This window comes from Myotis yumanensis, unplaced genomic scaffold (genome assembly GCF_028538775.1).
Source record: "Myotis yumanensis isolate MYYU_CA2020_CCGP unplaced genomic scaffold, mMyoYum1.0.hap1 SCAF_6, whole genome shotgun sequence".
Taxonomy (NCBI): domain Eukaryota; kingdom Metazoa; phylum Chordata; class Mammalia; order Chiroptera; family Vespertilionidae; genus Myotis; species Myotis yumanensis.
In genome coordinates, this window is record NW_027223757.1 from 63407724 (window position 1) to 63432354 (window position 24631).

A 24631-nucleotide genomic window follows, 5' to 3' on the forward strand; every position below is an offset into this window, starting at 1 on the left:
AACAGTAACAACCCGGCTAAGGGATTCCTGTGGGAGTCAAATGAACTGCAAGAAGCTTTGTGTACCTATTTTGTTTGTGTTCTTGTTTCATTTAGAAACTGCTGTGTTATTTATTAGAAGGTGACCGTTATCAGGTAAGAGGTCCAGGACTTTCCAGGGCCTGCAGACATGAAGGGTGTTGGATTGGAGAGGAGTCATTGAAGCAGCTACACAGAGCTGCCGAGACCTGCAGCGTTTGTGGGGCGTGAAGCAGTGTTCTCATGGAAAGGGATTATCTGAGACGAAGTGGAGGCCTGGTCTTTTCCACTTACCGCAACGTCCACTGTCCCCAACTGCAGCATGCCAACAGCAAATGTGTTTAGTGGATATGTGTTTTGCAGCTATCAAGAAACAGTAACATTTATTTTTCCATGCCTAGTTGTTTAACAAATGATATTCTAAAAAGACACCACGTTTTATGTGTGTTTACATGAAAACAAATAAAATAATGAACTATGGTGATCAGAAAGTCCTGGGAACAATAACAATTGACCATGCAACTGACAGCTCCCCTCAGAAACGCAGACGTAGCTAAATCCAGCACAACTAGCTGAAGGCACATGCAAAGAACAGGCTGGGCAGTTTTGTGATGGGGTCAGGTGGGTTCAAGAGTTCTTTAAAACAATCCCATCAGTCATCGGCTTTTTCTGTACTTGATAAGTGTGTGATTAAATGGTAGATTACATTAAATAACAGCAACAATAACATCATAAAACTGCATCTTTTTATTCTCAGGCTAGGTTCTACATGTCCTCTACAGCCTTCAAATTATTTCAACAAATCCTTCAAGGGATAGTGCCCAAAATGACTAACTACTCTTCTCAAGCTTTTTAAATTTTTTTTTGGTAAAAATTTCAAATCTCTTTTCAGTGTTAGCACACCTGTTCCATCATTGAAATTTATGATGATCTGGTTCAGGAACATATGCTTACCTCTGCACCTTGATTTAGATTAATGAGTGGCTTAAGTGGACATGGCTATCATTACAAGTGTTCTCACTATACTTGATCTAATCGATTACCTTTTCTGGAACAAACTGATCCTAATTACTACAGAAGGTTGCGTTTTAGTTAATATAAAATTATTTTTTCAAACTTTCAAGATATATCTCTTTCCTAGGTCAGTTAAATGAACAGGAAACTGATAAATATATCACAAAAACATTTGATATAGAATCTAATTTTTCCTTAAAAAATATCTCAATTACTAAAAAAAGTAACAAATACCCCAAATAAGTATCAAATCCACTGTGGCTCATTTACAATAGCAAAATATTTAAAAACAATTGTTTCCATGAAAATATTTTAAAAATTGCTCCTTTGAAGTATTTTGATATTATCTCTAAGAATAAACGGAAAGTGAAAATATTATTCTCTGAATCTTAATAGCATTTAAAACACTTAAAGTTGATATAAATGAGTTCTAAGTACCGTTTTGCCTTCTGTCCTTCTAAATTACATGAATATTTGCCCATGTCTACTATTTAAAAAAATTCTCAAGAACTCTTTTAAAGTGAACTCAACATATTAGAAACATATTAAACACACTAAATTAGAAAAAAATGCAATATTTTCACTCTCTCTTTTGACATAATTCTATGAAAGTTACGAATAAGATCCTAATTCAGAACTTTTAAACCAGGCAACATTTGTTTTATTAGTTTTCCTACTTCATTTCCTCTTTGGAAATCAACAGAGCATCTTGATTAGATGGCTATTAAACAGATTAGGTAGCCATTATTGAAAACACACATTGATGAAAAAATATAGGTTTTTCACTGGCCCATTGAAGTTTTCATTATTTCCATGTTGTGTGTGTGTGTGTGTGTGTGTGTGTGTGTGTGTTGATCAATAAACATGACTTTATATAAAGGAAAATTTATGTAACACTTTTTTTGGAAGAATGCCAAGGATTATCCCCAGGGCAACAACAAAGAGGTCACTCTTTGGAGAAAGTAACCAAAGGGTCGCTGTGGCCATTGACTGCAGGATCTGTGTATGCAGTCTCACATTCCCAGCTGAAGACTATACCCAGGGGAGCTGTACAACTGCTCTGCAAGGGAATTCTTCCCTCTCTAGGAACCAGATGTACAATTTACTCAAACGGCCTAGCATGCAGTCTACTAGGTGGGTATTTCCTGCCAGAGAATGGTGTGGCATCACTGTAAACCCACAGTAATCCTCTTGGACTTAGAATGCTGTAGTTATTGTTATATTTAATTAGGGTTTTAGCCCTTCATAAGATAAGCATTCTACAAATGCTCGCCTCAGGCACAATATGGCAAGTGAGCCACAACAATCCAGTGCGTGCAGCAACTCAGCAGTTGTTCCACCACAAGGAGGCGCCAAGGGGATGACTGCCAGTACTGTGCGGGACCCTGCCAATAGGACAAATGTGTCCCAAGAGTAGAGAGTATCAAAGCAGGCAACAGGCAAAAAGGAAAATTACAAGCGGGTTGAAAACCCCAGTCGAGAAGTCCTTAGAAAGAGTGTCTCAGAACAGGGCTCAATAGGATGGCGCTGTAACCTGGTCATGCACCTGAGGTTAGCTGGCATTCTCAAGTCTCATGTCAATAGCTGGGATGCTGGGTACCTCTGCTTCCGTGTGGTGTACATTCTGAAGAGCTTCTGCTTATTACTACAGAACTGACTAGGAGTGAGGGAAATAGAGTAGCACATTATTAAGCATTTTACCACCAGGAACGTGCTGAGGGATTTTATTTTCCATTTTGAAAAATAAAGTCATGTGTTTATATTGCTTTTTCAGATATAATAATACAGCGTATTTAAGCAGTAAGTACTAAGCAGTTTAATTGTGCTGCTCAAAATATATCTAGTGCTCTTAATAGTTAGAATGAAATAATTAGATTTGATAGAGGCATTAGAAATGATGATAATCTCTGTGTTAGCATATGATACATATGAAAATAAGAATATGAATATTTTAGAATACAGCAACCCTTATAATTAATAGCAGTGCAACATAGTATAAATAACTGAGGAACAAGATATTTCAGAACTATAAAAAATATTTACAGGAAGTTGGCAACATTAATTGCTTTGAAATAAAAAAAAAATAAGTTCTGGATTTTGTATGAAACACCTGCAGTTATAGTTAATACAGGTAACCAAGTGTCAGGTAGAATACCTGTTCAAAACAACAGAAGAAAGGATTCTAGGTTGCTAGTTTGTTAGAAAAAAGTTTTTTTATTTTAAGTCTTATGTGTTTTTTCCCCCTCTATAAATAAATGTGAACAGAAGAGACCACTTTGAAAAAAAATTTGAAACAATCTAAAATTTTGCCAATAAGGGCACAAGTTGGCTATCCTGGGAAAAAAGCCTAGTCTTACTGCATTTAACAACACATGCAGATCACTCATTGCAGACAGAAGAAAGGAGGTGTAAATAATGGAAAATAAATGCAGAAGAAATATAACATAGTTTTTGCATAAGTGTTCTAGAGTTCTTTCCTAAGAGCCACACATTTCCTCCATGCCTAATAAAGCCAGCCATGGAGGAGCCATTTGGACAAGGCACTCAGCAGATTGCAACACAGTCTTGTAATGTAATAAAATAATATCATTTATGCTTTAACTTTTAAGACGATGCATCTTTATAACAGTCTCACAACTACCTGTCATAGCAACTCTAGGTAGTCTACTAAGAAGTCTGTCAGAGTTCTGTTAATTCCTTAGAAACTGCGAGCAAGGCAGCTGAACTCTGAAGCACATATTCAACAATGATTGAGAAGGAGACAGGGTAAACAGAGGCACACAGCTTTATAGATGATCCCTGAACCTCCGATGGTATGATTCATTCTTGTAGCAATAAAAACTTAACAGGTAGGAAGAAGTAAAAGCCTGCTTGTACCAGCGTGATGGCTAATTCACCAACTGCTTGATGGCTAACTGACTTTGTCAAGGAGGGAAGGATGAGGACATAAAACCTCAAGGTGAGAATAATGGCTTAATCTGGCTCGATGGGTTTACAGGCCAATTCTATTCTCTGAAAGTGATAATTTATACCAGTGGTTCTCAACCTGTGGGTCGCGACCCCTTTGGCGGTCAAACGACCCTTTCACAGGGGTTGCCTAAGACCATCTTGCATATCAGATATTTACATTACGATTCATAACAGTAGCAACATTACAGTTATAAAGTAGCAACGAAAATAATTTTATGGTTGGGTCACAACATGAGGAACTGTATTTAAAGGGCCAGAAGGTTGAGAACCACTGATTTATACCCAAAGAAAAACTGCCCAGTTTAAAAAGTGAGTTGGAAGAATTACTTAATGGAATGATTAATCAGAATAAAATTAATAAGCACATTCACTACCACATATGAGATTAGAACTCTTTTAGTGGGAAGACAGAGGAAAACAAATAAATAATTAACTACCGTTAAAGAAGTTGTATTTATGGTCTCAGTAAAGGAAGAATAGAGCAGGCTCAGTTGAGACTAACAGTAATTTGTGCTTGACCCTCTACCAAAGAGAGTCAAAGAAATATTATTTTCACTGTTGTTCAGTTGAGCTCTTCTTGAGACTGATAGTATTTTTAAAGAAAATTTTGGCTCTGTCACAAACAATGCTAAGTCATGTCAGAACTGGATGTCTTCTTAGTGGCCTCAGTCATTGTAGATGAATTTTTTTGAACATACCCTGACCTCAGTGTGGAAAGACAAAATATCTTTAACAAGAATAGTCCAGAGCAGGGAACCTAGTTCACTGAGTATGATCCTTAATCCATTCTGCAGAGAGGAAATCTCTCTGTGTATAGAACAGCCCTGTCTACAATGTGGCCTCTTCCGGAGGGAGTGAGTGCCAGGCACCAGGAGAGGGCTACTGCCTGCTGTATTGAACTCATCTACACTTGAGTTATCCCAGTTCTTAACACAATGAAACACCAGGAGGAAGGATTTAGGGGATCACAGGCTCTGAGATACCTGGCGAATTGGCTAAAGGGTATCTATTTTGCTTATCTGAATCACCATCAATAACCCAATAGCCCCAATCTGTCAAGTGCTCTCCATGTGGGCTGTATTCATCATTCCAATTAAAACTGGGCCAAGCATTAATCAACAATATTCTGGACCCAGATCTGCTTTCTGCTGAGGGAGAATTCTCATTATAAATGCATTTTCCTTTGTGCATATTTTGGTTGAGAAAGGACCAATTTGTTATTTCCTAAGATGGTACTGTTGCCATTGTTATTACAATAGTCTTTCTACATTTATTATGCAATGTTATAAATTTCATTGCCAAGGTGAAAGCTAAGGTGATAGTAAAATGGGAGCTTTAGCTTCTTCCCTTCAGATTATTGAAATGTTTTTCATTTATTCTCTCTTTATGTTTCTCCTTCCCCCCCATTTTTGTCGCTGTTTTCTCTTTTTGCATAAACTACTTGAGATCAGAGACATTTTATTACACTATCCAAGAATTATTGACCAAGCACATTCTCTGTCAGAGCTTTACACAGGGTGATGTGATATATGTTTGGCAGATAGAATACCTAAGTGTCTGAACAGTAAGTAAGGCATGCATGCTAAATAGTAACACGCGCACGGCGTGTTTCAAGGTGGTTTTGCCAAATGTCCAATGACCACAGAGAAGCAAGAACTCCCAGTGTGAGATTTTCTAAGTCAATAACTTAGCTCAGTTGTTCTGTATATATTCAGATCCTCAAGTGAGTTACCCTTGATAATCTCAGACACGAGTATGCAGAAAAATTTTAATGTTTCAGGTACATATGAGCATCATGAAATTGAAAAAGCTTGGTTGGTAGATTTTTGACAGCTGACTACGAAGTTCATTTTTTGACTGAGGGGCTGAAGCTCAATAGTTACTTAAAACACACACACACACAATTCTGAGTAATTTAATGGAATAAGTGTGCTGGAACTTTCATATAAATGTGTTTCTCCAGGCTAGTGTGCCATCACAATGAGGATGTTCGATAGTTACCTTTTAACCCTGTGTCTGCTTTCTGCCTTACTAACATTTGGAACAAGAGCAATATTATCATGTGAGCCCAAGGTGACCCCTCACTTAGGACTGCCACAGAGGTTGCAAACTCCCCCTTTAGGTGCCAACAGCTCTGTTTTGGAGAATGAAACCAAGGCAGGTGACCTTACTCTCAGGTGGCTATCAGGTTTGTGCCAAAGATGGTATCTGACCTTAGCATTTGGAGACAAATCACTCTTTGAGATAATTTGTAAATGGCTAACTCCTGAGACAAGGAAAGCTTTTAAAATACCACCAAAGATACTAAACAGCTTACAATGTTTAATTCTGTGTAACTTTTTTCAAGTAAATTTGTCACAACACAAGGATGGCGGAGTCTGCTCTAACTCTATTCCTACCAAATAAGAGAAGGGTCTTTAGTGGCCTCCCCTGTGTAGGCGTACCTGCCACATCTATTGCCATCATAAATGAACCCATTTGTGATTTGATTTGTGAATCTCATTGATGTAATGCAGAAATGGGTGACCCAGAACCTCATCACCCCAAGTGAACTTTCAACACTAGTTTCAGTGCTGTATACAGTTCAGTAAGTATATTATGATTAATGCCACTCGAATAATGAAGCAAAGGAACAATTCCTGGACCCGCACTGACCCCCACCTGGGGGCTAACTCTGGGCAGGAGACGCCTTTGTGGCTTCATTACTGAAGCAAGTGGCAATAACGGAAAAAAAGACTTGTGTCCCTTCTTCCCTCCCAGGGACCTGGGATTCTCCTGCTGCTCCTGCCTCTGCTACATCTCACGCCATCACCTGGCTCTGTCCTCCAGGGCTTTGCTCCCAGACCCAGATCCTCGGGGTCCTTGCTGGTACTCACTAATACCAATTAAAATGATGCCTTTCACGTCCTATTCCCTCTAGGTCTAAATCTCTGCTGTTTGATGAAGCGTTCCCTTCTAAGGCATAAAAGAATGACCCTAAATTATTTGGTTAAGTTTCTGGGAGGGTTATCTTCTTTTTAAAGGATGGGAGTGGGGGCTCTTCTTTTGAATCAGGTCACCTAAGTAAACCTCAGCACCCAGTGAGCTGGAGATGCCGCACAGAGACCGTTCTCACCTCCTGTACACTGTTCCTTTTGCCAAAAAATAAAAAACCCCCCACAAAACAACCAACCAAGCCCAATGTCTCACTCTAAAAGAAGGACCCTGATGAAGGGAGTGTATCTTATACTGCTTCTTGGGGTTTAAATACTTGGGTGAGACTTCTGTCTGGGAAAATGGTAGCAAGGAATAACCAAAGACTATAATGATTATTTCCCCCTGAATGTTGCACGCTCTGCAGATTGTGAAAAGCAGTGAGTGGGTTAGGGAAAGGCACTTATGCTCCCAAGGGGAGGGGGGAATCAATAACACAGCAACCTCTGCAGGCAATCTTGGGAAAGGCCACTTTTAATCACTTTGTATTTGTGGATCGATTTTACTCACATGAGACACATTTAAAACATCTGTTAGGCACAGATTTATAAACAAACATGTAGCAGAAAAGATCACAAACCTGCTTGATGCTTCCCCTTGTTCTTTCCTTCAGGTGCGTGTGGACAGAAGAGAAATGATGATAAACTGGTGAATACATTTACAGCACTTGATAATGGCCCAATTGGGGGTTGGGGGACACAAGTACCTTAAGTAATTCATTTCAAGCAAGATCCATGGAAGCCATTTTAAAAATAATAAATGCATCTAGCTTTTTAACATATATTCTTTGTGGCACAGACCAGAGATAGCATAGCATCTACTTAGCAAAAACAATACTGCCTACATGTAATGAAAAACTGTGGACACTTCCACAGCCAGAGTTATCCATGGCTAAAGAAAAGTGGTTCTGATCTGATCAGCTTTAGCAGAGACTCTTGAAACAGTGCAGGTCACACTGTAGCTGTAGTCCCTGAGCTTTAGACAGTCATTTGGGTTTTTAATCTGGATTCACGAATGTGTGGCTTATGTACCTCAGTCACTTGTTGAGGCAGATGCTGTTTTCCTATTGTACAAAGTATGAATTCCCTTGGAGCCTAGTAGGCACATAGGAATCTGTTAGAACTCTTCCAGCCTAGTGTTGGGTGGTGTTCTTAATTACCGAATTTAGCAAACCCAGGTCTATACAACATGGTGCAAATGACCCGTTGTCCTTGGGTGGACACCTCACTTTCCTGTGGGTCTTGATTTTCTTATGAATAAATTGAAGGCATTGGATGAGATAATATCTAAATTCTGACTTCTTAAGATACCACTGGGCATCCGTGCACTTGATAATTCCCTATAGCTTCATAAAATATGCGACTCATTCCCTAAAATAACACGTTTACCAATGTTTCACATTTTGCATAGCCTTCATTCCCTTCAAGAAGAAAATCAAGAAAAATATATTCCCTTTATGAATCTTTTTGTTATTAAAACAAAAATTTAAAGTAGCAATTGTGGAAACCTTAAAGGAAATGTAAGAGACAAGCCAGACCAGAGAGGAGAGTAAGAAATTGCTGGTGTGTCCTTGGCAGGTTTGAGAGGGTGTGGCATGCCCCTCACCCCGCCCCTCTCTCCCCCACACAGTTCTCACTCCTCTCTCCTATATTACTCCTTAGAAGAGGTGGTGGAGTCAATGCATCCCATTGTACCTCTAAACTGTGGGGAACAAGAGCATGGTTGGTTTTTTAATGATGATGAAGAAGATGAAGAGGATGATGATAATGCTATTGGTAATACGATCACTTTGCTGACCACCTATTTAAAACTGCAGCCCCTAATGCTTCTTAAATTCCTTCCCTATTCTATTTTTCTCTTTAGCACTCACCACCCTCTGATCTAGTAAATATTTTACTTATTTATTTTTATTGTCTCTTCCCAGCAACCCTTGAATATACTATATTCCCCAAGGTCCGAGATTCTAACCGGTTTGTTTTTGTTTTTCTCTTTCACTGCTGAATTTCTAGTGCCTGGAACAGTGCCTTGCACATAATAGGTACTCAATGAATCCTTGTTGAATGAATGCATGCATGAATGAATGATCTCTCCCTTGGGAAGTTTTTAAGCCCTAAATGTTATGGGGAAATACATTATGTAAAGAGAAAGAAGTTTTGGTTTGTTTCTTACTACATATCACTTTGTGCTCATAAGACACTTGGTTTTATAAATGTAAAAATATCTCTCGAAGTCACTGTAAATTATTTACCTCACAAACCCACACACTTGATTAAAGCAGGTTTGCTTTCTAAAACAGAGATTCTGAACTTGGCTTCAGGGAGTTTATGACTACATTAAAATTGTAGGCAAAGTTTTAATTTTTTATGCAGTAAACATGTTTCTTGGGAAAGAGTCCATAATTACCATCCCATTCTCAGCAATTTAACAAAGAAAACTGACAACAACAAAGATTAAGAATCACTACAGTTTAGAACAACGAAGCACGGCTGGTGGGAGAGATGTTAGCACACCCGGGATCCCATGAACTTGGCCAGTGACTGCGGTGTCATTCTGGACAAATCCCTGTTATTCAGTAAATGGGGCTGAGTCTCCGGGGTGAGTGAGGGAGTGCAGGGAAGGGGAGTGAGAGGTGGTTGATAGTCACAGTGGAACAGGATAAATGCAGGTGTTCGCATAAATTCTCCTCTACCCTGTCCCCACTTAAATCAGGAAAAATATCAAAGGAGAAGAGAGAAATTATGTGAGTAAAATAAGTTTATGCATTGGAAGAGTCTGACTCATTATTAAAGTTTTTCCAGGCTTCAGAATGAGTTTTCTTCCAAAAACTGTGAAAGGGGAAAGCCAATCAATCACATGTGGTGACAGACCACTCTCTTCAGTCACCTGAGAACCGTCTTTTGGTTTCTCTGCAGGCCTTCCTCTTATACATTTATGAAGAAAAGACATACAATTTTTATGTAATTCCCAGTTTTGATTCATACCCCCAAGGAATAGACAGCACAAGAGTTATATTCCTTTTTTCTTCCCTACTACAACTTTGAAAGAGTCCAATACTCAATAAAGGGCATTTAACTACATTTTAAGATCTAAATGAAGAGGTTTCTCATCCACACATTCACTCAACGGCATCCATGCTTCTGTCCTTGCGAAGGTCCCATCCCTTTTAAAATCCTGGCGTTCTATGACTATCTCTGTCACAGGTGCTGGCAGAGTTCTGATACCAACTTTTAGGAGACATGCCCCATGAGAGCTCGGAAGTTATCCTGCCCAGCTCTTGCCCTTCACTTTGTGGATGGGAACACTGAAGCCCAGGGCAGGACAGGGAAGCCATACAGCAGACCCCGCCAGTTACTGATGGATCTGCCGCCCTCCACAGCGTGTATTCTGCTGCATCACAAATGTCCTTTTGAGACGTCAGTTCCAGGGAACACCTCATGAAGGCTTCCTCAGCCCATTTCTCTCTCACATCAGTAAGAAAGAAGTTTCCGAGTCATAGTAGTTAGATGCCTTGAATCCTATGAAGCCACTAGGATGAAGGTTTCGTTGGATTATGAAGGGAAATGGCTGACGCTCTAAAATCCTAGCTCAGGTAAGCAATTTGATAATGTTTGAACAATCTGAGGAACTGACCGCTGTCACCAAGCTGGGTGACTCACAGAAAGCCTTTCCCTTGACTTACATACTTTGGTTATTTCAATGAAGAGTTCTTTAATTAGATGGTGATTATGCTTGAATATGTGCTCTGCCAGTGGAACTGGAGTCCAGGATTCCAGGACTAAAGATTGTTTTTGAAAATTAAACTGCACTGTGGTAACCATCAGGACTGTTCATAACTTTTCTGGTTCTCCTCTCTTTCCAGGCACGTGGTAGGACTGCACTCCCTGTCCTCTTGGAGTTTTGCTTTGGCCAATGAAATGTGAATGTAAGTAATATTACTTTAAAATTTTGAATGCTAACTCCAAATTTTAATTTGTTTGGTCCCATTGCTTCACTGTAAACTGTAATCCTATTAGGATTCCAACTCTTCTCTTATTTTGCTATTAATGTTAGTTTGATCTGCAGGTAAAAGCTGGAGAGCCAAGGGGATCTAAATGAGAAATGACTTTGAGGAACTTCAATGTGCAAAGATATATTGCTTTCAAAGCACTCCCTGTTTGGGGTCAGGTGATGGATGGAGTTTAAACAACCATTATTTTTCAAAAATAGTGGTGCTTACCTTTAGAATTCTGGTGGGTTTTATGAAATGAGATATTAGAAAATAGTATCATGAAATAGTAGAAATAAATCTCTATAAAGTTTAAATTCTTTAAATCTTTAAACCCCATCAATGGATGGTGAGGAATGATACTGGGTCAATTGAGTTTTGTGCCTGAGTTGCTACTAAAAAGGTTTGAAAGAGAAGCAGAGAATAAGACAAGATCCAAATTGACACTGTGTGCATGTGTGTGTGTGTGTGTGTGTGTGTGTGTGTGTGTGTGTGTATGTGTATGGTTTGTTTGCAAATTTGAAGAGACTCGGCTACAGCACCAGCTGTCACACTGATACCTACTTGGTGGGGCTGCAGGTGTGCAGGGCCTTCAAATGCGGCTTCCAGGTTGCAATGGAAACAGATTTTTCGTCAGCTGCATAACTACGCCAAACACACTGCATGCAATATACGTGGGGACATAAAAAAGAAAAAGAAAAGAGAGAAGAAGATAGAATGAAATAAAGGGCTATTATTAAGTTAATACACATGAAGAATTTTTAGCCCTGAAAAATACCCAAAGGGGTGACGACTTGTTTGGCATTTTCAGCTGGCTATTAAACATATTATGCCACATAAGTAGAATTGCTTTTCAAAACAACTCACACCAAAGAACAAACATACTAAGAAGTCTAACATGAAGTAATTTTTGAATCAGTTAGGGAAAACTATGACATTATCTGAGGTAATCTACCCAAGCGTGAACATGCATTGCAGGACCCAACTGCACATCTTTAGTCACTACTTGATAAGATGGAGGCAAACGACTACTAGAAACTCACAATGCAAATAGTAAGCTGGATAGTAAATTAATGATCACCAGAGTATGTTAATGATTTAGTGGAATTTCATGAAGTTGAACTGTGCAACACTTATAATGCTACAAATGAAGACAGTGCTAAACAAGATAGAGGAAAATGTATTCTCTAGGAATATAACTGGAAGGCACTTAAGGATTTAATGTCATGGTCTAAGAATACATTTGCAGCTCCTTGATATAAACATAACTCTGTCTACTTCATATAATTCAGGGGTGGGGAACCTTTTTTCTGCCAAGGGCCATTTGGATGTCTATACCATCGTTCGCAGGCCATACAAAATTATCACCTTAAAAGTTAGCCTGCTATATTTGATGAAACATTTAATTAACTCACCCCTAATGCCTTGGCAGGGCCAGATCAAATGATTTTGTGGGCTTCATATGGCCTGTGGGCTGGATGTTCCCCATTCTGATATAATTATACCTGACATATATAATATGAAGTATTTCCATGTAAAATCCTCACAGAGTATGAATTAAGACCCCCTTAAGAAAATAAAGGCTCAGATAAAATAAGATGTTTACACAAGGTTGGTAGGGTTGACATTATCTCCAGTGACTGGCTCCTGCTTTTAGAATCCCTCACTGTCCTTTGCTGACTGCTTGATGATTGTTGGAAAAGCTTCCCTTTGAAACTGTCCATTGCCTGAACTTACTGTTCATATAGATTTTGGCAAATTTTTTCCTTTGTAATAAATCTGAAAATATTTCTAATGACCAAGTGTTGACTCAAAAATCCTGAGAGAAAATTTTTTCATTATAATTCATAAATCAAAGCATTCTATTTTATGTAGCAAACTAGAGGCCTGGTGCACGAAATTCTTGCGGGGGGGGGGGGGGGGTCCTTCAGCCCAGCCTGCACCCTCTCCAATCTGGGATCCCTCTCGCAATCCGAAAGCGTTGGCTTCTAACCACTTGCCTGCCTGCCAGCCTGATAGCTCCCTACCTGCTCCCCTGCCAGCTTGATCATGCCCTAACTGCTCCCTGCCAGCCTGGTCACCCCCTACCTGCCCTCCCCTGCTGGTCTGATTGCCCCTAACTGCCCTCCCCTGCTGGTCTGATCGCCCCTAACCATCTCTGCCTTGGCCCCCGCCACTGTGGCTTTGTCCAGAAGGATGTATGGTCTAATTAGCATATTACTCTTTTATTAGTATAGATTTGTTTAAACAAGTCACATTCCTACTATATAACCACCATTCATGATTGTTAAACCTACAATGAAGAAAACAGTTATCTAATAATATTCCTTTTCCTGAGTATCATTAAAGCAATGTGTGCTGAATAAAAAGTTAAAAATCAACACAACTACTTTGGAAAGTTGTCTGGCTATTATCTAGCAAAGCTGAATACATGCAGACTCTGTGACATAGCTACACACTTCTTCATATATACTCAATAGATATGTTTATACATGTTCATTGAAATATATGTGCTATCATGCTGAAAACAACATGAAACTTCATAAACCTGCTCAAACACCTATCAACAGTAGAATAAATAGATACGTTGTGAATATTAACATAATGGAATAGTACACAGCTAGAGCACTCTACCACTACATTCAAGAATATGGATGAACTATACATGAATAATGTGAGTGAGAGAAACAAGACACAAAAGAGTACATGCTGTGTGATTCCATTTCCATAAAGTACAAAACCCAAAACTCTTCAGGGGAAACAAATTGTAAAAGGCAGCACAGTGTTTACCCTTGGGGACAGTGATTGAGAAAGGGTACAGAAAGGTCAAATTCTGATTCATTAACTGGGTGCTGCTTACACACACAGGAGTGCTCATTTCTCTTAGGATATGTGCTCTTTTCTGTATGCACATTATGCTTCAGTAAAATGTTCAAGAAGTGATATTAAAAACTAAAAAAATATGTAGTAGAACCTCAGGGTTTTTTAATATTATTAAAGAAGGTTAAATAATTGAAGCAGGGTTCCTTGCCTAGAGTCTTACTTCCAGGGCTCATGTTAAATTTATCCTACAAATCTGTGAAAACTTATGCTAAGCATTGTGGCATCTTATAGAGAATAAAGCAAATATTGTTGTGTCAATGTTAGTTTTTGCAATTATTGCACAAACACGATTTACAGAGTGGTCTAAAGTAATCCATGAAAACACATGGATTTATTATTACAGCTTCCTCTGTAGTGAGGCCCAGAGAACCTCCAATACCATGAAGGCCTAGATGGCTGCTCTAATGAAACAATCTTCATACAAGGCACCATATATACATGAACTCAGATACTTTGAAAGCAAGACTCATGTAAAACTGGAAGTACACAGCAGGTCTGTGCATTATTAGATGCCAGTGAAAAAACCCCACAACAATACAACAAAAAATGGGACCAAGACATCACCTGCCAATGCTACAAAGAATTGGGGACAAAAGAGGCCACTCTCAGAAAATTGAAGATTTTCTTAACAATGCAACCTGGCTTCTTGCCTTTTTCTATCAAATTGATCTAAATGGCTAAGCTCTTATTCCTTTCATTACTCTTTTCCTAACATGTCTTCTAAATGGGAGGCACAGAAGGAGTAAGTGGTATCTATCTCAGGGCTGATATTAGCTAACAAAGTCTAAGTGGAAAGTGTAACTCTATTATTCTTATACTCTAATAACTTTGTCCTGTCCGTAGCTCTCTCTCTTCTAGTAGCACAACCATAAGATCAAGTAGCTGATGCTCCCATATTTTAGCCAAAATCACAAAGTGGTTGGCAAGAATAAAATTATGACCCAAAGGGATTTAATTTACAGGGTATATATACTCCAAAGGACAAATCAAGATGGAGCAAAATGAAAGTTTACCATCTTTCAGGTGACTCTGGTGCTCTAGGCAGCCAAACAAATTCAAAATTTGGTCTATAATTATAATTACAATGTCAGTACAATTAAGTTTTTAGGGAGTATTAGTTTGTATTGTCTGAAGTATTACCACTATGGCACATTTAATCCTTTCTAAAATTTTTAATTTCAGCTGACCATCCAAAGGTATAATGAACATGGAACTGATTTTTTTCAGGGTACATAATTTAAGAAGTCAGAGATATAAAAGATTCAAGATGAAAAACAGTAATCCCTTTCTCTACCTTGCTTCTCACTAATTTTTGTTCCTTAGAGGTAACTGCTTTCAATTTTTATAGTTGTTGCCCCTATTTTTTAAAATATATTTTTATTGATTTCAGAGAGGAGAAGAAGAGAGAGATAAAAAGTCATTGATAAAAGTCATTGATCAGCTGCCTCCTGCACACCCCCTACTGGGGACCAAGGCAGCAACCTGGGCATGTGCCTCACCAGGAATCAAACATTGACCTCCTGGTTCATAGGTCAACACTCAACCACTGAGCCATACCAGCCAGGCTGTTGCTTCTATTTTTAAGAATCCTAATTTCTAAGGATTGTTCTCATACTTACATTTCTTGATTTTTGAGTTTTAGGCACTATCAATTAACTTCTTATCATGAAAAATAATGACATCCCACCTACACACTCTCTTCCCTTCTTCTCATTCTAACAACAATTTTTAGTTGTTACTATTTAGTGTTTGCTTTATTATAACCCTGTAACTATTGTTTCTAGTTCAGCAATGTGATGTAGCATGACTTTTTCTTTCATGTTGTTTTTATGTACCTACTAGAGGCCCAGTGCATGAATTCGTGCATGGGTGGGGTCCGGCAGACCCTACCCCAATCAGGGTGGATCGGGGCAGGGCCTGTTGGGAGGAGGAGATGGTGGGAGGTTGGCCAGCTGGCCTGCTCCAATCAGGGCCAATCAGGGCCAGGCCGGCTGGGGGAAGGGGCTGCGGGTGATTGGCCAGTGGGTCCCACCCCCGATTTGGGCTGGGGGGCTGATTGAGGGTGGGGTCGGCCATGGGGAGAGGCTGTGGGTGGTGGGCCAGCCGGACCCGCCCCCAAATGGGGTGGGGGTGCTGATCGGGGGCCAGTGGCCTGGGGGAGGGGCCATGGGTGGTTGGCCAGCTGGCTCTAACCCTGATCAGGGTGGGGGGGCCGATCTGGGATAGGGCTGAGTGGGGGGAGGGGCTGCAGAAGGTTGGCTGGATGACCCTGCCCCCTATTGGGGTGGAGGGGTGCGATCAGGGGTGGGGTGGCCAGGGGGAGGGGCTGCGGGCTGATCAGGGTGGTGAGGGCCCATCGGGGGTGTGACTGGGTGGGAGGAGGGGCTTCAGGAGGTTGGGCAGCCAGCCCCGCCCCCTATTGGGGTGGGGGGTGCAATCAGGGGCGGGGCTGCGGGCCTATTGTGGTGGGGCGGGCTGATCAAGGGCGGGGGGGGGGGGGGGAGGGAGGAGGTGTTTGGCTGGCCGGTCCCCTCTTGATTGCATTGGGAGAGTCCACTCAGGGGCAGGCTGGCAGGGGGGAGGGGCCGCAAGGTTGGTCAGCCGGTCCCACCCCCTGATCAGGCCGGTTCACTGGCCACAGTGGGCATCATAACAACTGGTCATTACAGTTGTTACGGTCGCTGGCTTTTTATATATATAGATTATGAATACATTTCTGAGTTCTCCAAAAGAGCTCTAAAATTCCATTAGTTAAATATGTCATGAAAAGAACAAGAGCATTCTCCAGAAGAAGAGCTAAATGAATGAAGGCAAGCAATTTATCAGATTTGGAGGTCAGAGTAAAGATTATAAGGATGCTCAACACCATGAAAAAGGAATAGAAATCACAAAAAAGGACTGGTCAGAAATGAAGAATGGAATATCTGAAATAAAGAATACACTGGGGAAAATGGCATAATGGGGGAAAGGGGATAAGAGAGATCTGTAATACTATCAACAATAAAAGATATGTTAAAAAAGGAATACACTGTAAGGAATAAATAATAGGTTGGATGAAGCAGGAGAATGAATTAGAGATTTGGACGACAAGGTAGGAAAAACACCTAATCATGCCTGGCCAGTGTGGCTCAGTGGTTGAGCAATGATCTATGTACCAGGAGGTCATAGTTCAATTTCTGGTCAGGGCATATGCCCAAGTTGCAGGCTTGATCTCCAGTGTGGGCATGCAGGAAGTGGCTATCAATGATTCTCTTTCATCACTGATGTTTCTCTCTCTCTCCCTCTCCCTTCTTGGAAATCAATAAAAATATATCAAAAATAAAGACACCTAATCAGAGCAGCGACAAGAAAAAAGAGGAATAGTTTAAGAAACCTCTGGGACAACATGAAGCATAACAACATCTGCCTCATAGGGCTACCAGAAAAAGAAGAGAGAGCAAGAGATTGAGAACTTATTTGAAGAAATAATGAACCAAAACTTCCCTAACCCAGTGAAGGAAAAAGACAAAGTTTAGGAAACACAGAGAGTCCCAAACAAGATGGACCTAAAGAGGCCCACATCAATACACATCATAATTAAAATGATGGTAAAGACAAAGAGAGAATCTTAAAAGCTGTAAGAGAAAGACAATTAGTTACCTATATTCATTGCAGCATTATTCACAAGTAGCCACGACATGGAAACAACTTAAGTGTCCATCAACAGATGAATGGGAAAATATGTGATATATATATATATATATACATACACACACACACACACACACACACATATACATATATATATATCAAACATATTTGAAAGGTAAAGTTTTGAGGTCTAAAAATGTCTGTATCTTACTCATACATTCAATGAATAGTTTGGCTGAGTATAGAATTCTATGTTGGAAAGAATTGTCTCCATAATTTTAAAAGTATTGTTCCACGGTTTTTTTATTGTTAGTGGTATTCATGAGAAATTCAACACAATCCTGATTCTTGAACCTTTGGATATGTCCTGACCAGAAGGCACTTAGAATTCCCCATTTTTGCAAGAGATATTTCACTATGATGTCCTCAGTGTGAAGTTTTCTTATCATAGGGCTGGGCACTTGGTGGGCTCTCTTATTGTGGCCACTCAGTTTCAGAGAATCCTATATAATAAAAGCCTAATATGCTAAATGTCCGACCAATTGGTCAACTGTTCAGTTGACCGCTAGACCAGTTGCTATGATGTGCACTGACCACCAGGGGGCAGGGCTCTGACCGGTAGGTTAGCTTGCTGCTGGGGTCTGGTGGATCAAAATTGTTCAAGAGGGCCGGACATGCCCTGGAGCCCTCCTGCAGTCCCTCCCCTTGCTGGCTGGCCCCCACTGGCCCTGATCAGAACTGGGCAAGATGGCCCCAATTGGCCCTGATCGCAGGCAAGGCTGAGGGACCCCACCCATGCACGAATTCGTGCACCAGACCTCTAGTAATAATATAATATCCTCCCCTTAGTTTTCCTGTACTCTTTTTGAGATACTCATGTTACTTTGATGTACCCCTGGAAGGGTCATCCAATTTTCCATCTCTGTTTTCATTCTTCTTTCTAGGAGATTTCCACAACTTTATCTCTTCTTTGCTTTCTTTTATTCTTCTGTCACATTTTTCACGACTATGATTTGTTTTTCTAAATCTGTTCTTATTTATGACTGAAGCACTAAAAAGATATATAAGCTCTGTAGAAGTGGTTTGAGTTTATTGACTGGTGGCCTCACTCTAAGGTAACTGGGTGCAAACTCAGTTATTTTACTAGTTAAAGCCACAGTTTCTAGACAGATAAATAGATAGATTTTTCTTTCTTTTTCTTTTTGGGCCAGTTAGCTTCTCCATAGCAGCATCTTCTAATCTCTTCCTTTCAAGAAAATAAGCCCATCATTCAGCATTATTTCATAAACTTCCACTTAATTTCCCCATTTCTGTTTCCATTAAAGCATCTTGGTTTCACCTGAACTGGCCTAATCTCTCCAGAAGTGAACCTGTAACATAGTTCTTTGAAGTACCTTTAAATGCTAATCTCAAGGCTTCCATAACCTATATATATAAAAGGCTAATATGCTAAATGTCTGACTGTCCGACTGGTCGCTATGACATGCACTGACCACCAGGGGGAAGACACTCAATGCAGGAGCTGCCAAGCTGCAGTGACTTGGCAGCGGAGGTTCTTGGGTGACGCACCCTGAAACCAGAGAGGAGGGAGCCCAATTCCTCACAGGGCCGTGCAATTCCACCTTTGGCCATGGGTTATATCATTGCTGGGGCACTATTGGCCCTGAATCTGGTTTACTGCACACTTGTGTTTGCGTTCCACACTCCGTACCACAGCAACTTTGCAGAGTGCCATCTCGCATTCTGGGACCCCTTGGGGGATGTCAAAGAGCCAGTTTTGGCCCGATCCCCACAGGCCAGGCCAAGGGACCCCACCTGCCAGAGAGACCCTGCTCACTGTGCAGACACTGGGGAGGGACCGTGGAAGGTTGACTCCAGGGCGTGTCCGGCCCATCTCGTCCAGTCCTGCCCTGCCAGCCACCTTCTAATTAATTTTCTTTCAATGTGTACAGATCCATGCACTGGATCAGTAGTAAATACATATGTGATGATGCAACTGCTGCTCTTTGAAAGGAGTAATGGATTCAAGTTCAGACACCAGGGATTTGAGTCCTAGCTCTTCCTAGGCTTGCCCTTAGGATCAAGTGACTTAATGTATAGAAACATTCTGCCAACTAAAAAGCACATCACAAGTCTTAGGTATTATTAAAAGTTGTGACATTTGGGCAGGTATTCAAAATGTTGGTGAGAGTTGATTTCTTTTCCCAGACTGCTACATTTGAAATAAAAAGTTAATTTAAATGAATCATGCAAAGATATTGACACAGCTAAATTTGCTGCAAGCTGCTGGGGTAGTTTTTAAACTTTTCCCTAAAACCCTGAAATGCTGGTTAATTTAGTTGCCTCGCCAACCAAATGACAAGGCAATTTGGGCATTTCAGTGCCCTTTTAGAAAGATAGTTGCTCTGGCTTAACACTAATGAGATTGCTCTTGAGCTTGATGCCTTGTGTGTTCAGCAAACCAAGGCAGGTTTATTGGGTAAGAAAATAAATGGATCAGCAAATGATGCTTGCTTTTCAATCTAGTGCATCCTTGAAAATAAATTTCTAATATATATAACTAAGGTTTAAAGCCCTGAATTCTGGCTAAGGGCCATCAAGAAAGAACAGTGAATACATTTAATTATATTATTATTCTTATGGCTAATAAATAAATTAATAGCATTTGGATGGGGAAACAATTGCTTTTTAAATTAGTAGATCCTACTTTGATTACTGAAACTATGATTAGATTTTAAAGTGTTCTTGAGTGTTTCAAGTCTTTTTTTTCCCTTTCCCTTTTAATCCTCACCTGAGGATATATTTCCATTGATTCTAGAAAGAGAGAAAGGGAGAGGGTGGAGCAGGAGGAGGGAGAGATTGAGATTGAGAGGGAGGGGGAAGAAGAGATTGAGATTGAGATTGAAGGGGGGAGGGAAGGGGAGAGAGAGAGAGAGAGAGAGAGAGAGAGAGAGAGAGATCAATGTGAGAGAGAAACATTGATTCATTGTCTCCCACACATGCCCCCGATTGGGGATTGAACCTGCAACTCAGGTGTGTGTCCTGATGGGGAATCAAACCCTCGATCCTTTGGTGCATGGAACAATTTTCCAACCAACCAAGCCACACTGATGAAGGCTTAAGCCTTTCATTTATCCTCACTCAAGGATACTTTTCCATTGGTTTTTGGAGAGAGTGGAAGGGAGAGGAAGAGAGAGAGAAGGAGAGGGAGAGAGGGAGAAGGAGAGGGAGAGGAAGAGGGAGAGGGAGAGGGAGAGGGATATTGATGTGAGAGAGACACGTAGATTTGTTGCCTCCTGTATACACCCAGGGCGGGGAATAGAGCCTGCAACCAAGGTACATGCCCTTGACCAGAATTGAACCCGGGACCCTTCAGTCCACGGGGTAACACTCTATAGCTAGGGCTACAGTCTTTTTCTTTTTTTTTTTGTTCAGAACAACACATGAGCTAAAGTTTTAAGTAAAAGAAATATTAGTGGTTTCACTCTATTGCTACCCAACATTTGTACAAGTTCAATTATTGATCACAATATTTACATAACAGAATTCCATAAAATATACTTTTAGATCTCCAGGCAAAACTGTTCAGTCAGCCTCTCCTCCACGTAAGAGGAAGGCCTTGTCTTCCTATGACTGTGGAGATATAAATGTCTTTGGTCCAATGATTTGCTGCAGGAGTGATAGTCTATTTTCAAGTTCAGTTGGAAATTGTTTTTGCACAATTTAGTAGTTGATAATGATAAGTTAGATTAGGAAAGGTTCTCCTATTAGTCTTGATATTTGCCTTGTGCAATATGATGGCCAATAGCCACATATGGTTATCGAACACTTGGAATGTGGCTAGTGCAGGGGTGGGCAAACTTTTTGACCCAAGGGCCACAATGGGTTCTTAAACTGGACCGGAGGGCCGGAACAAAAGCATGGATGGAGTGTTTGTGTGAACTAATATAAATTCAAAGTAAACATCATTACATAAAAGGGTACGGTCTTTTTTTTTTTTAGTTTTATTCATTTCAAACGGGCCGTAGTTTGCCCACGGCTGGGCTAGTGTCACTGAGGAATTGACTTTCTAAACTTAAATAGCCACATACAGCTAGTGGTCACTGCACTGGGCAGCACAGCTTTATATCATCACAAGGAATACATGCATAGAAATTCCTCAGAGGGCTGACTTTCTAACAGAATAGTTAATATTGTAAGATTTTTTTTGATATAGAGCCCCCTTTTAACATCCAGAAGTATCAAAGATCTATACACAGAAGTGGCTGTATTTTGAGTATGTGTTGATTGATAAAATATGCAATAGAAAGCTAATAAATAACTTATAAGGGTTTTAAATAAATTTGAACTGTATTCATGAGAAAGCAGTCTAGATATGTGTAAGATATATCATTGGTTCCATACATAGCTAGGGCTTGTTGCCTGGATGGATGCAGGGAATCTATGAAATATCTTCTATATTCATAGACTGGAAAACATTGTTCTGAAATTAAAAAATAAGAAATAGATGCAAGGATAATTAAAAGATAAAAACAGTAAGGAGAAAAGTTCGTTTAAAGTATGGAAATGCCTTCACAACTAGTTAAGAAGAATCAAATGATGGAAGGGTATCAGTGCAGGGGGCAGCTGTGCGTACACTAGAGTCTGTGACACCTCTTTCATCATTTGGATTTAGATCTTAAACTCCTACCACTTAGGGATTTTTTCCTTCAAGCAAACAAAGCTTACTTTATCTTTAGTGCTCTTTTAAAACCTAGACATTTAAAAAAAAATAGAGACTCTCAGTGGTTCATATTAGGAGTCATGCCCAATGGCCAATTTCCTTATCAATAGTTGCAGAATAGCTTGATTTAAAAACTAATATCCTCATTTAATCATCAGATACAAAACAGATCTCTTTCATAATATAACTGAGCCATGCTCACCCACTTTTTCCTCTTGGTCCATTTCTGTTGGAGGTACTTCATATCATGGCCACAGGGAAAGGCTAAGGGTAGGGTCTTGTAATGGTTCCCCCATCCCGCAACCCACCCACTTAGACCTACAATCTAAATGAAAACAATGTGCATGTTACTCCAGCATGAAGACAAGTCTCCTAGCACCTCAGGTCACCAGCCCAAACCCCTTAGCTAGGAGTTCTGGACCTCCCACTGGCTGGCAAGGAGGGAGGAAACTAGACTGTATAATCATTGTGTCCATAATTCAATACCAAATCCAACTTGTGGATCTATAAAAAGTATATTTCGTGATTCTTAAACAACTTGGTTCTAGGAAGGTGCTATGCCCAAAAGATATGTATGGCAAAGGATGAGGGTTTCTTTTAGTACTGAAGCAAATACTGAGTTATACACACACACACACACACACACACAAAGTTAAACTATATATTGTTATGAGTTAGCTTTCAAATAATATGCTAATGATTTTCACATTCTCAAACACTTATGTATTCCATAATCCCACCAGCTCTTAAAAATAACTATTTCAAGTAATTGCTCTAGACGGCATTAAAAATGATCCCACAGGTATTAAACCTTGACATTCTAAACAAATATATTGTTCTGCAGATCAGTGGCATCCATTCTGCTGCAGAAAGTACTTGTAATGCAGGGAACAATTACATGTTCTGCTCCATCAGTTAATGATCAATTATATGTCACCAAGTAATTCATAAGACATATTAGGTTATTCCAGGAGCAACACAGCTGCTAACCTCTACATGGCCTTGCTGGCACGGCTAATTAACCCGAACAACACATGGACCATTTACTGAAAATATATACTATTTTTCTGTTTGGGATAGGGGTCACTTGCTCAAATCTAAGACTGTACGTTAAGTTCCAGCTTCATTAAACACCACACACACACACACACACACACACGCCCCAAAACAGTAGCTTGAAAGCAATGGAGCACAGAGATTGGAAAATGACCCAGCAAGCACTTATGAAGACAGATGTTGCCATCTACCTATTACATTGACATTTACCTGAATGAGGTTGGCAGCTGGGTTCCTTCTTTTCTCAAAGTGTTTCTGGCGGTGCTGTTCTTGTACTTTTAATGCAAAACCTGAGCCAAGAATGCCCTGGAACAAAATACAAAAATAACACTCAAGTTTTTTTCTCTCCCAATAGCACTGTTAAAAATTAAAACACACACCCAGAAACACAACTTCTAAAAAGAGGCTGAGAAAAGACACAGTATGTATGCAACTTGTCCAGAAATATTAAAACAAACTTATTAACACAAACACTATTCACTTCTATTATAATACCAGTGGCCAATGGCAAGTTGTTGGGCAAGACTGCCTAGAAATATAATAACTTCAGTTCTTTAGTAAATCAACCAGGCATTGCCAGTTATTGTCTCTTATGATATGGTAGAGGCACTCTAATTACAAATAAAAATCACCATTAAAAAATGTCTTTTGTGTGCCCTCTCTAACATTTCTTTCTGCCTAAGTTAGAGTAAATGGTCCTAGCCAGTGGTGGAATATGGAGGACATGAATTCTGCTTTTGGATAGAGGTGGATATGAAATTTGAAAGAGTTAAAGTCTTGCTGCTGTGGACATGGGAGTGTTTCTAGCACTTCGATGAAATAACTGAATTTTCTATTTGTGAAATGGGGCGGGGGTTGTGGAGAGTGTTTAAAATCTGTCCCCGTTTAGTTCTCATAATGCTATAAGTCTACACCTACCAAAATAAAGTGAAAGGGGAGGGGAGGACGGTTTTTCAGGTGAGACAAACAAACACTCAGTTTTCAAGACATAGGAGGTTTTCCATTTTGCCTGTTTGTACAATAAAGACAAGAACATGGGTTATTATTGCAAAGCACATTCCTGTTTCTCTGAGTTTTAATCTCACTGTTTTGGTATTCCTTACCTTTTGGTCTTGGCTCACCTATTCAGATTTTGGGGTTGGTAAGATTAGTATGTCCCTCTTATGTTTATGTTAATTTTTGGCCTGGCTTGCTTGTGTATCCTCTCCATCTGCCAAAGTTCTGGCTCTTTGAAATGCTCCCCTCTTCTCACTTTGCTTTGGTCTAACACTGTGGTCTCAAGATGCTGTGTGTCAGCCCCGTGCTGGCTTTCAGAGCTTGCTAAATCCAGTCTCCGGGCTTTGTAAGTCTCCAGTTTATTGCCATGGGACATGGAGCATC

General features: G+C 40.1%; 1 protein-coding gene across 3 annotated transcripts in view; it reads right to left on the bottom strand.

Moving 5' to 3' along the window:
* The window catches only part of KCNQ5 (potassium voltage-gated channel subfamily Q member 5), a 513730-nt gene that overhangs the window by 69271 nt on the left and 419828 nt on the right, over positions 1–24631 (bottom strand). The window contains exons 7-10 of one of the 3 annotated variants that reach the window (XM_070418238.1): positions 23462–23557; positions 11524–11618; positions 7555–7581; positions 312–332 (exon numbers count right to left, since the gene is read on the bottom strand). In XM_070418238.1, coding sequence (XP_070274339.1) covers positions 312–332; positions 7555–7581; positions 11524–11618; positions 23462–23557 — 239 coding nt within the window. The remainder of the gene's footprint in view (positions 1–311; positions 333–7554; positions 7582–11523; positions 11619–23461; positions 23558–24631) is intronic. The other 2 variants (XM_070418239.1, XM_070418240.1) reach the window with 2 other exon arrangements.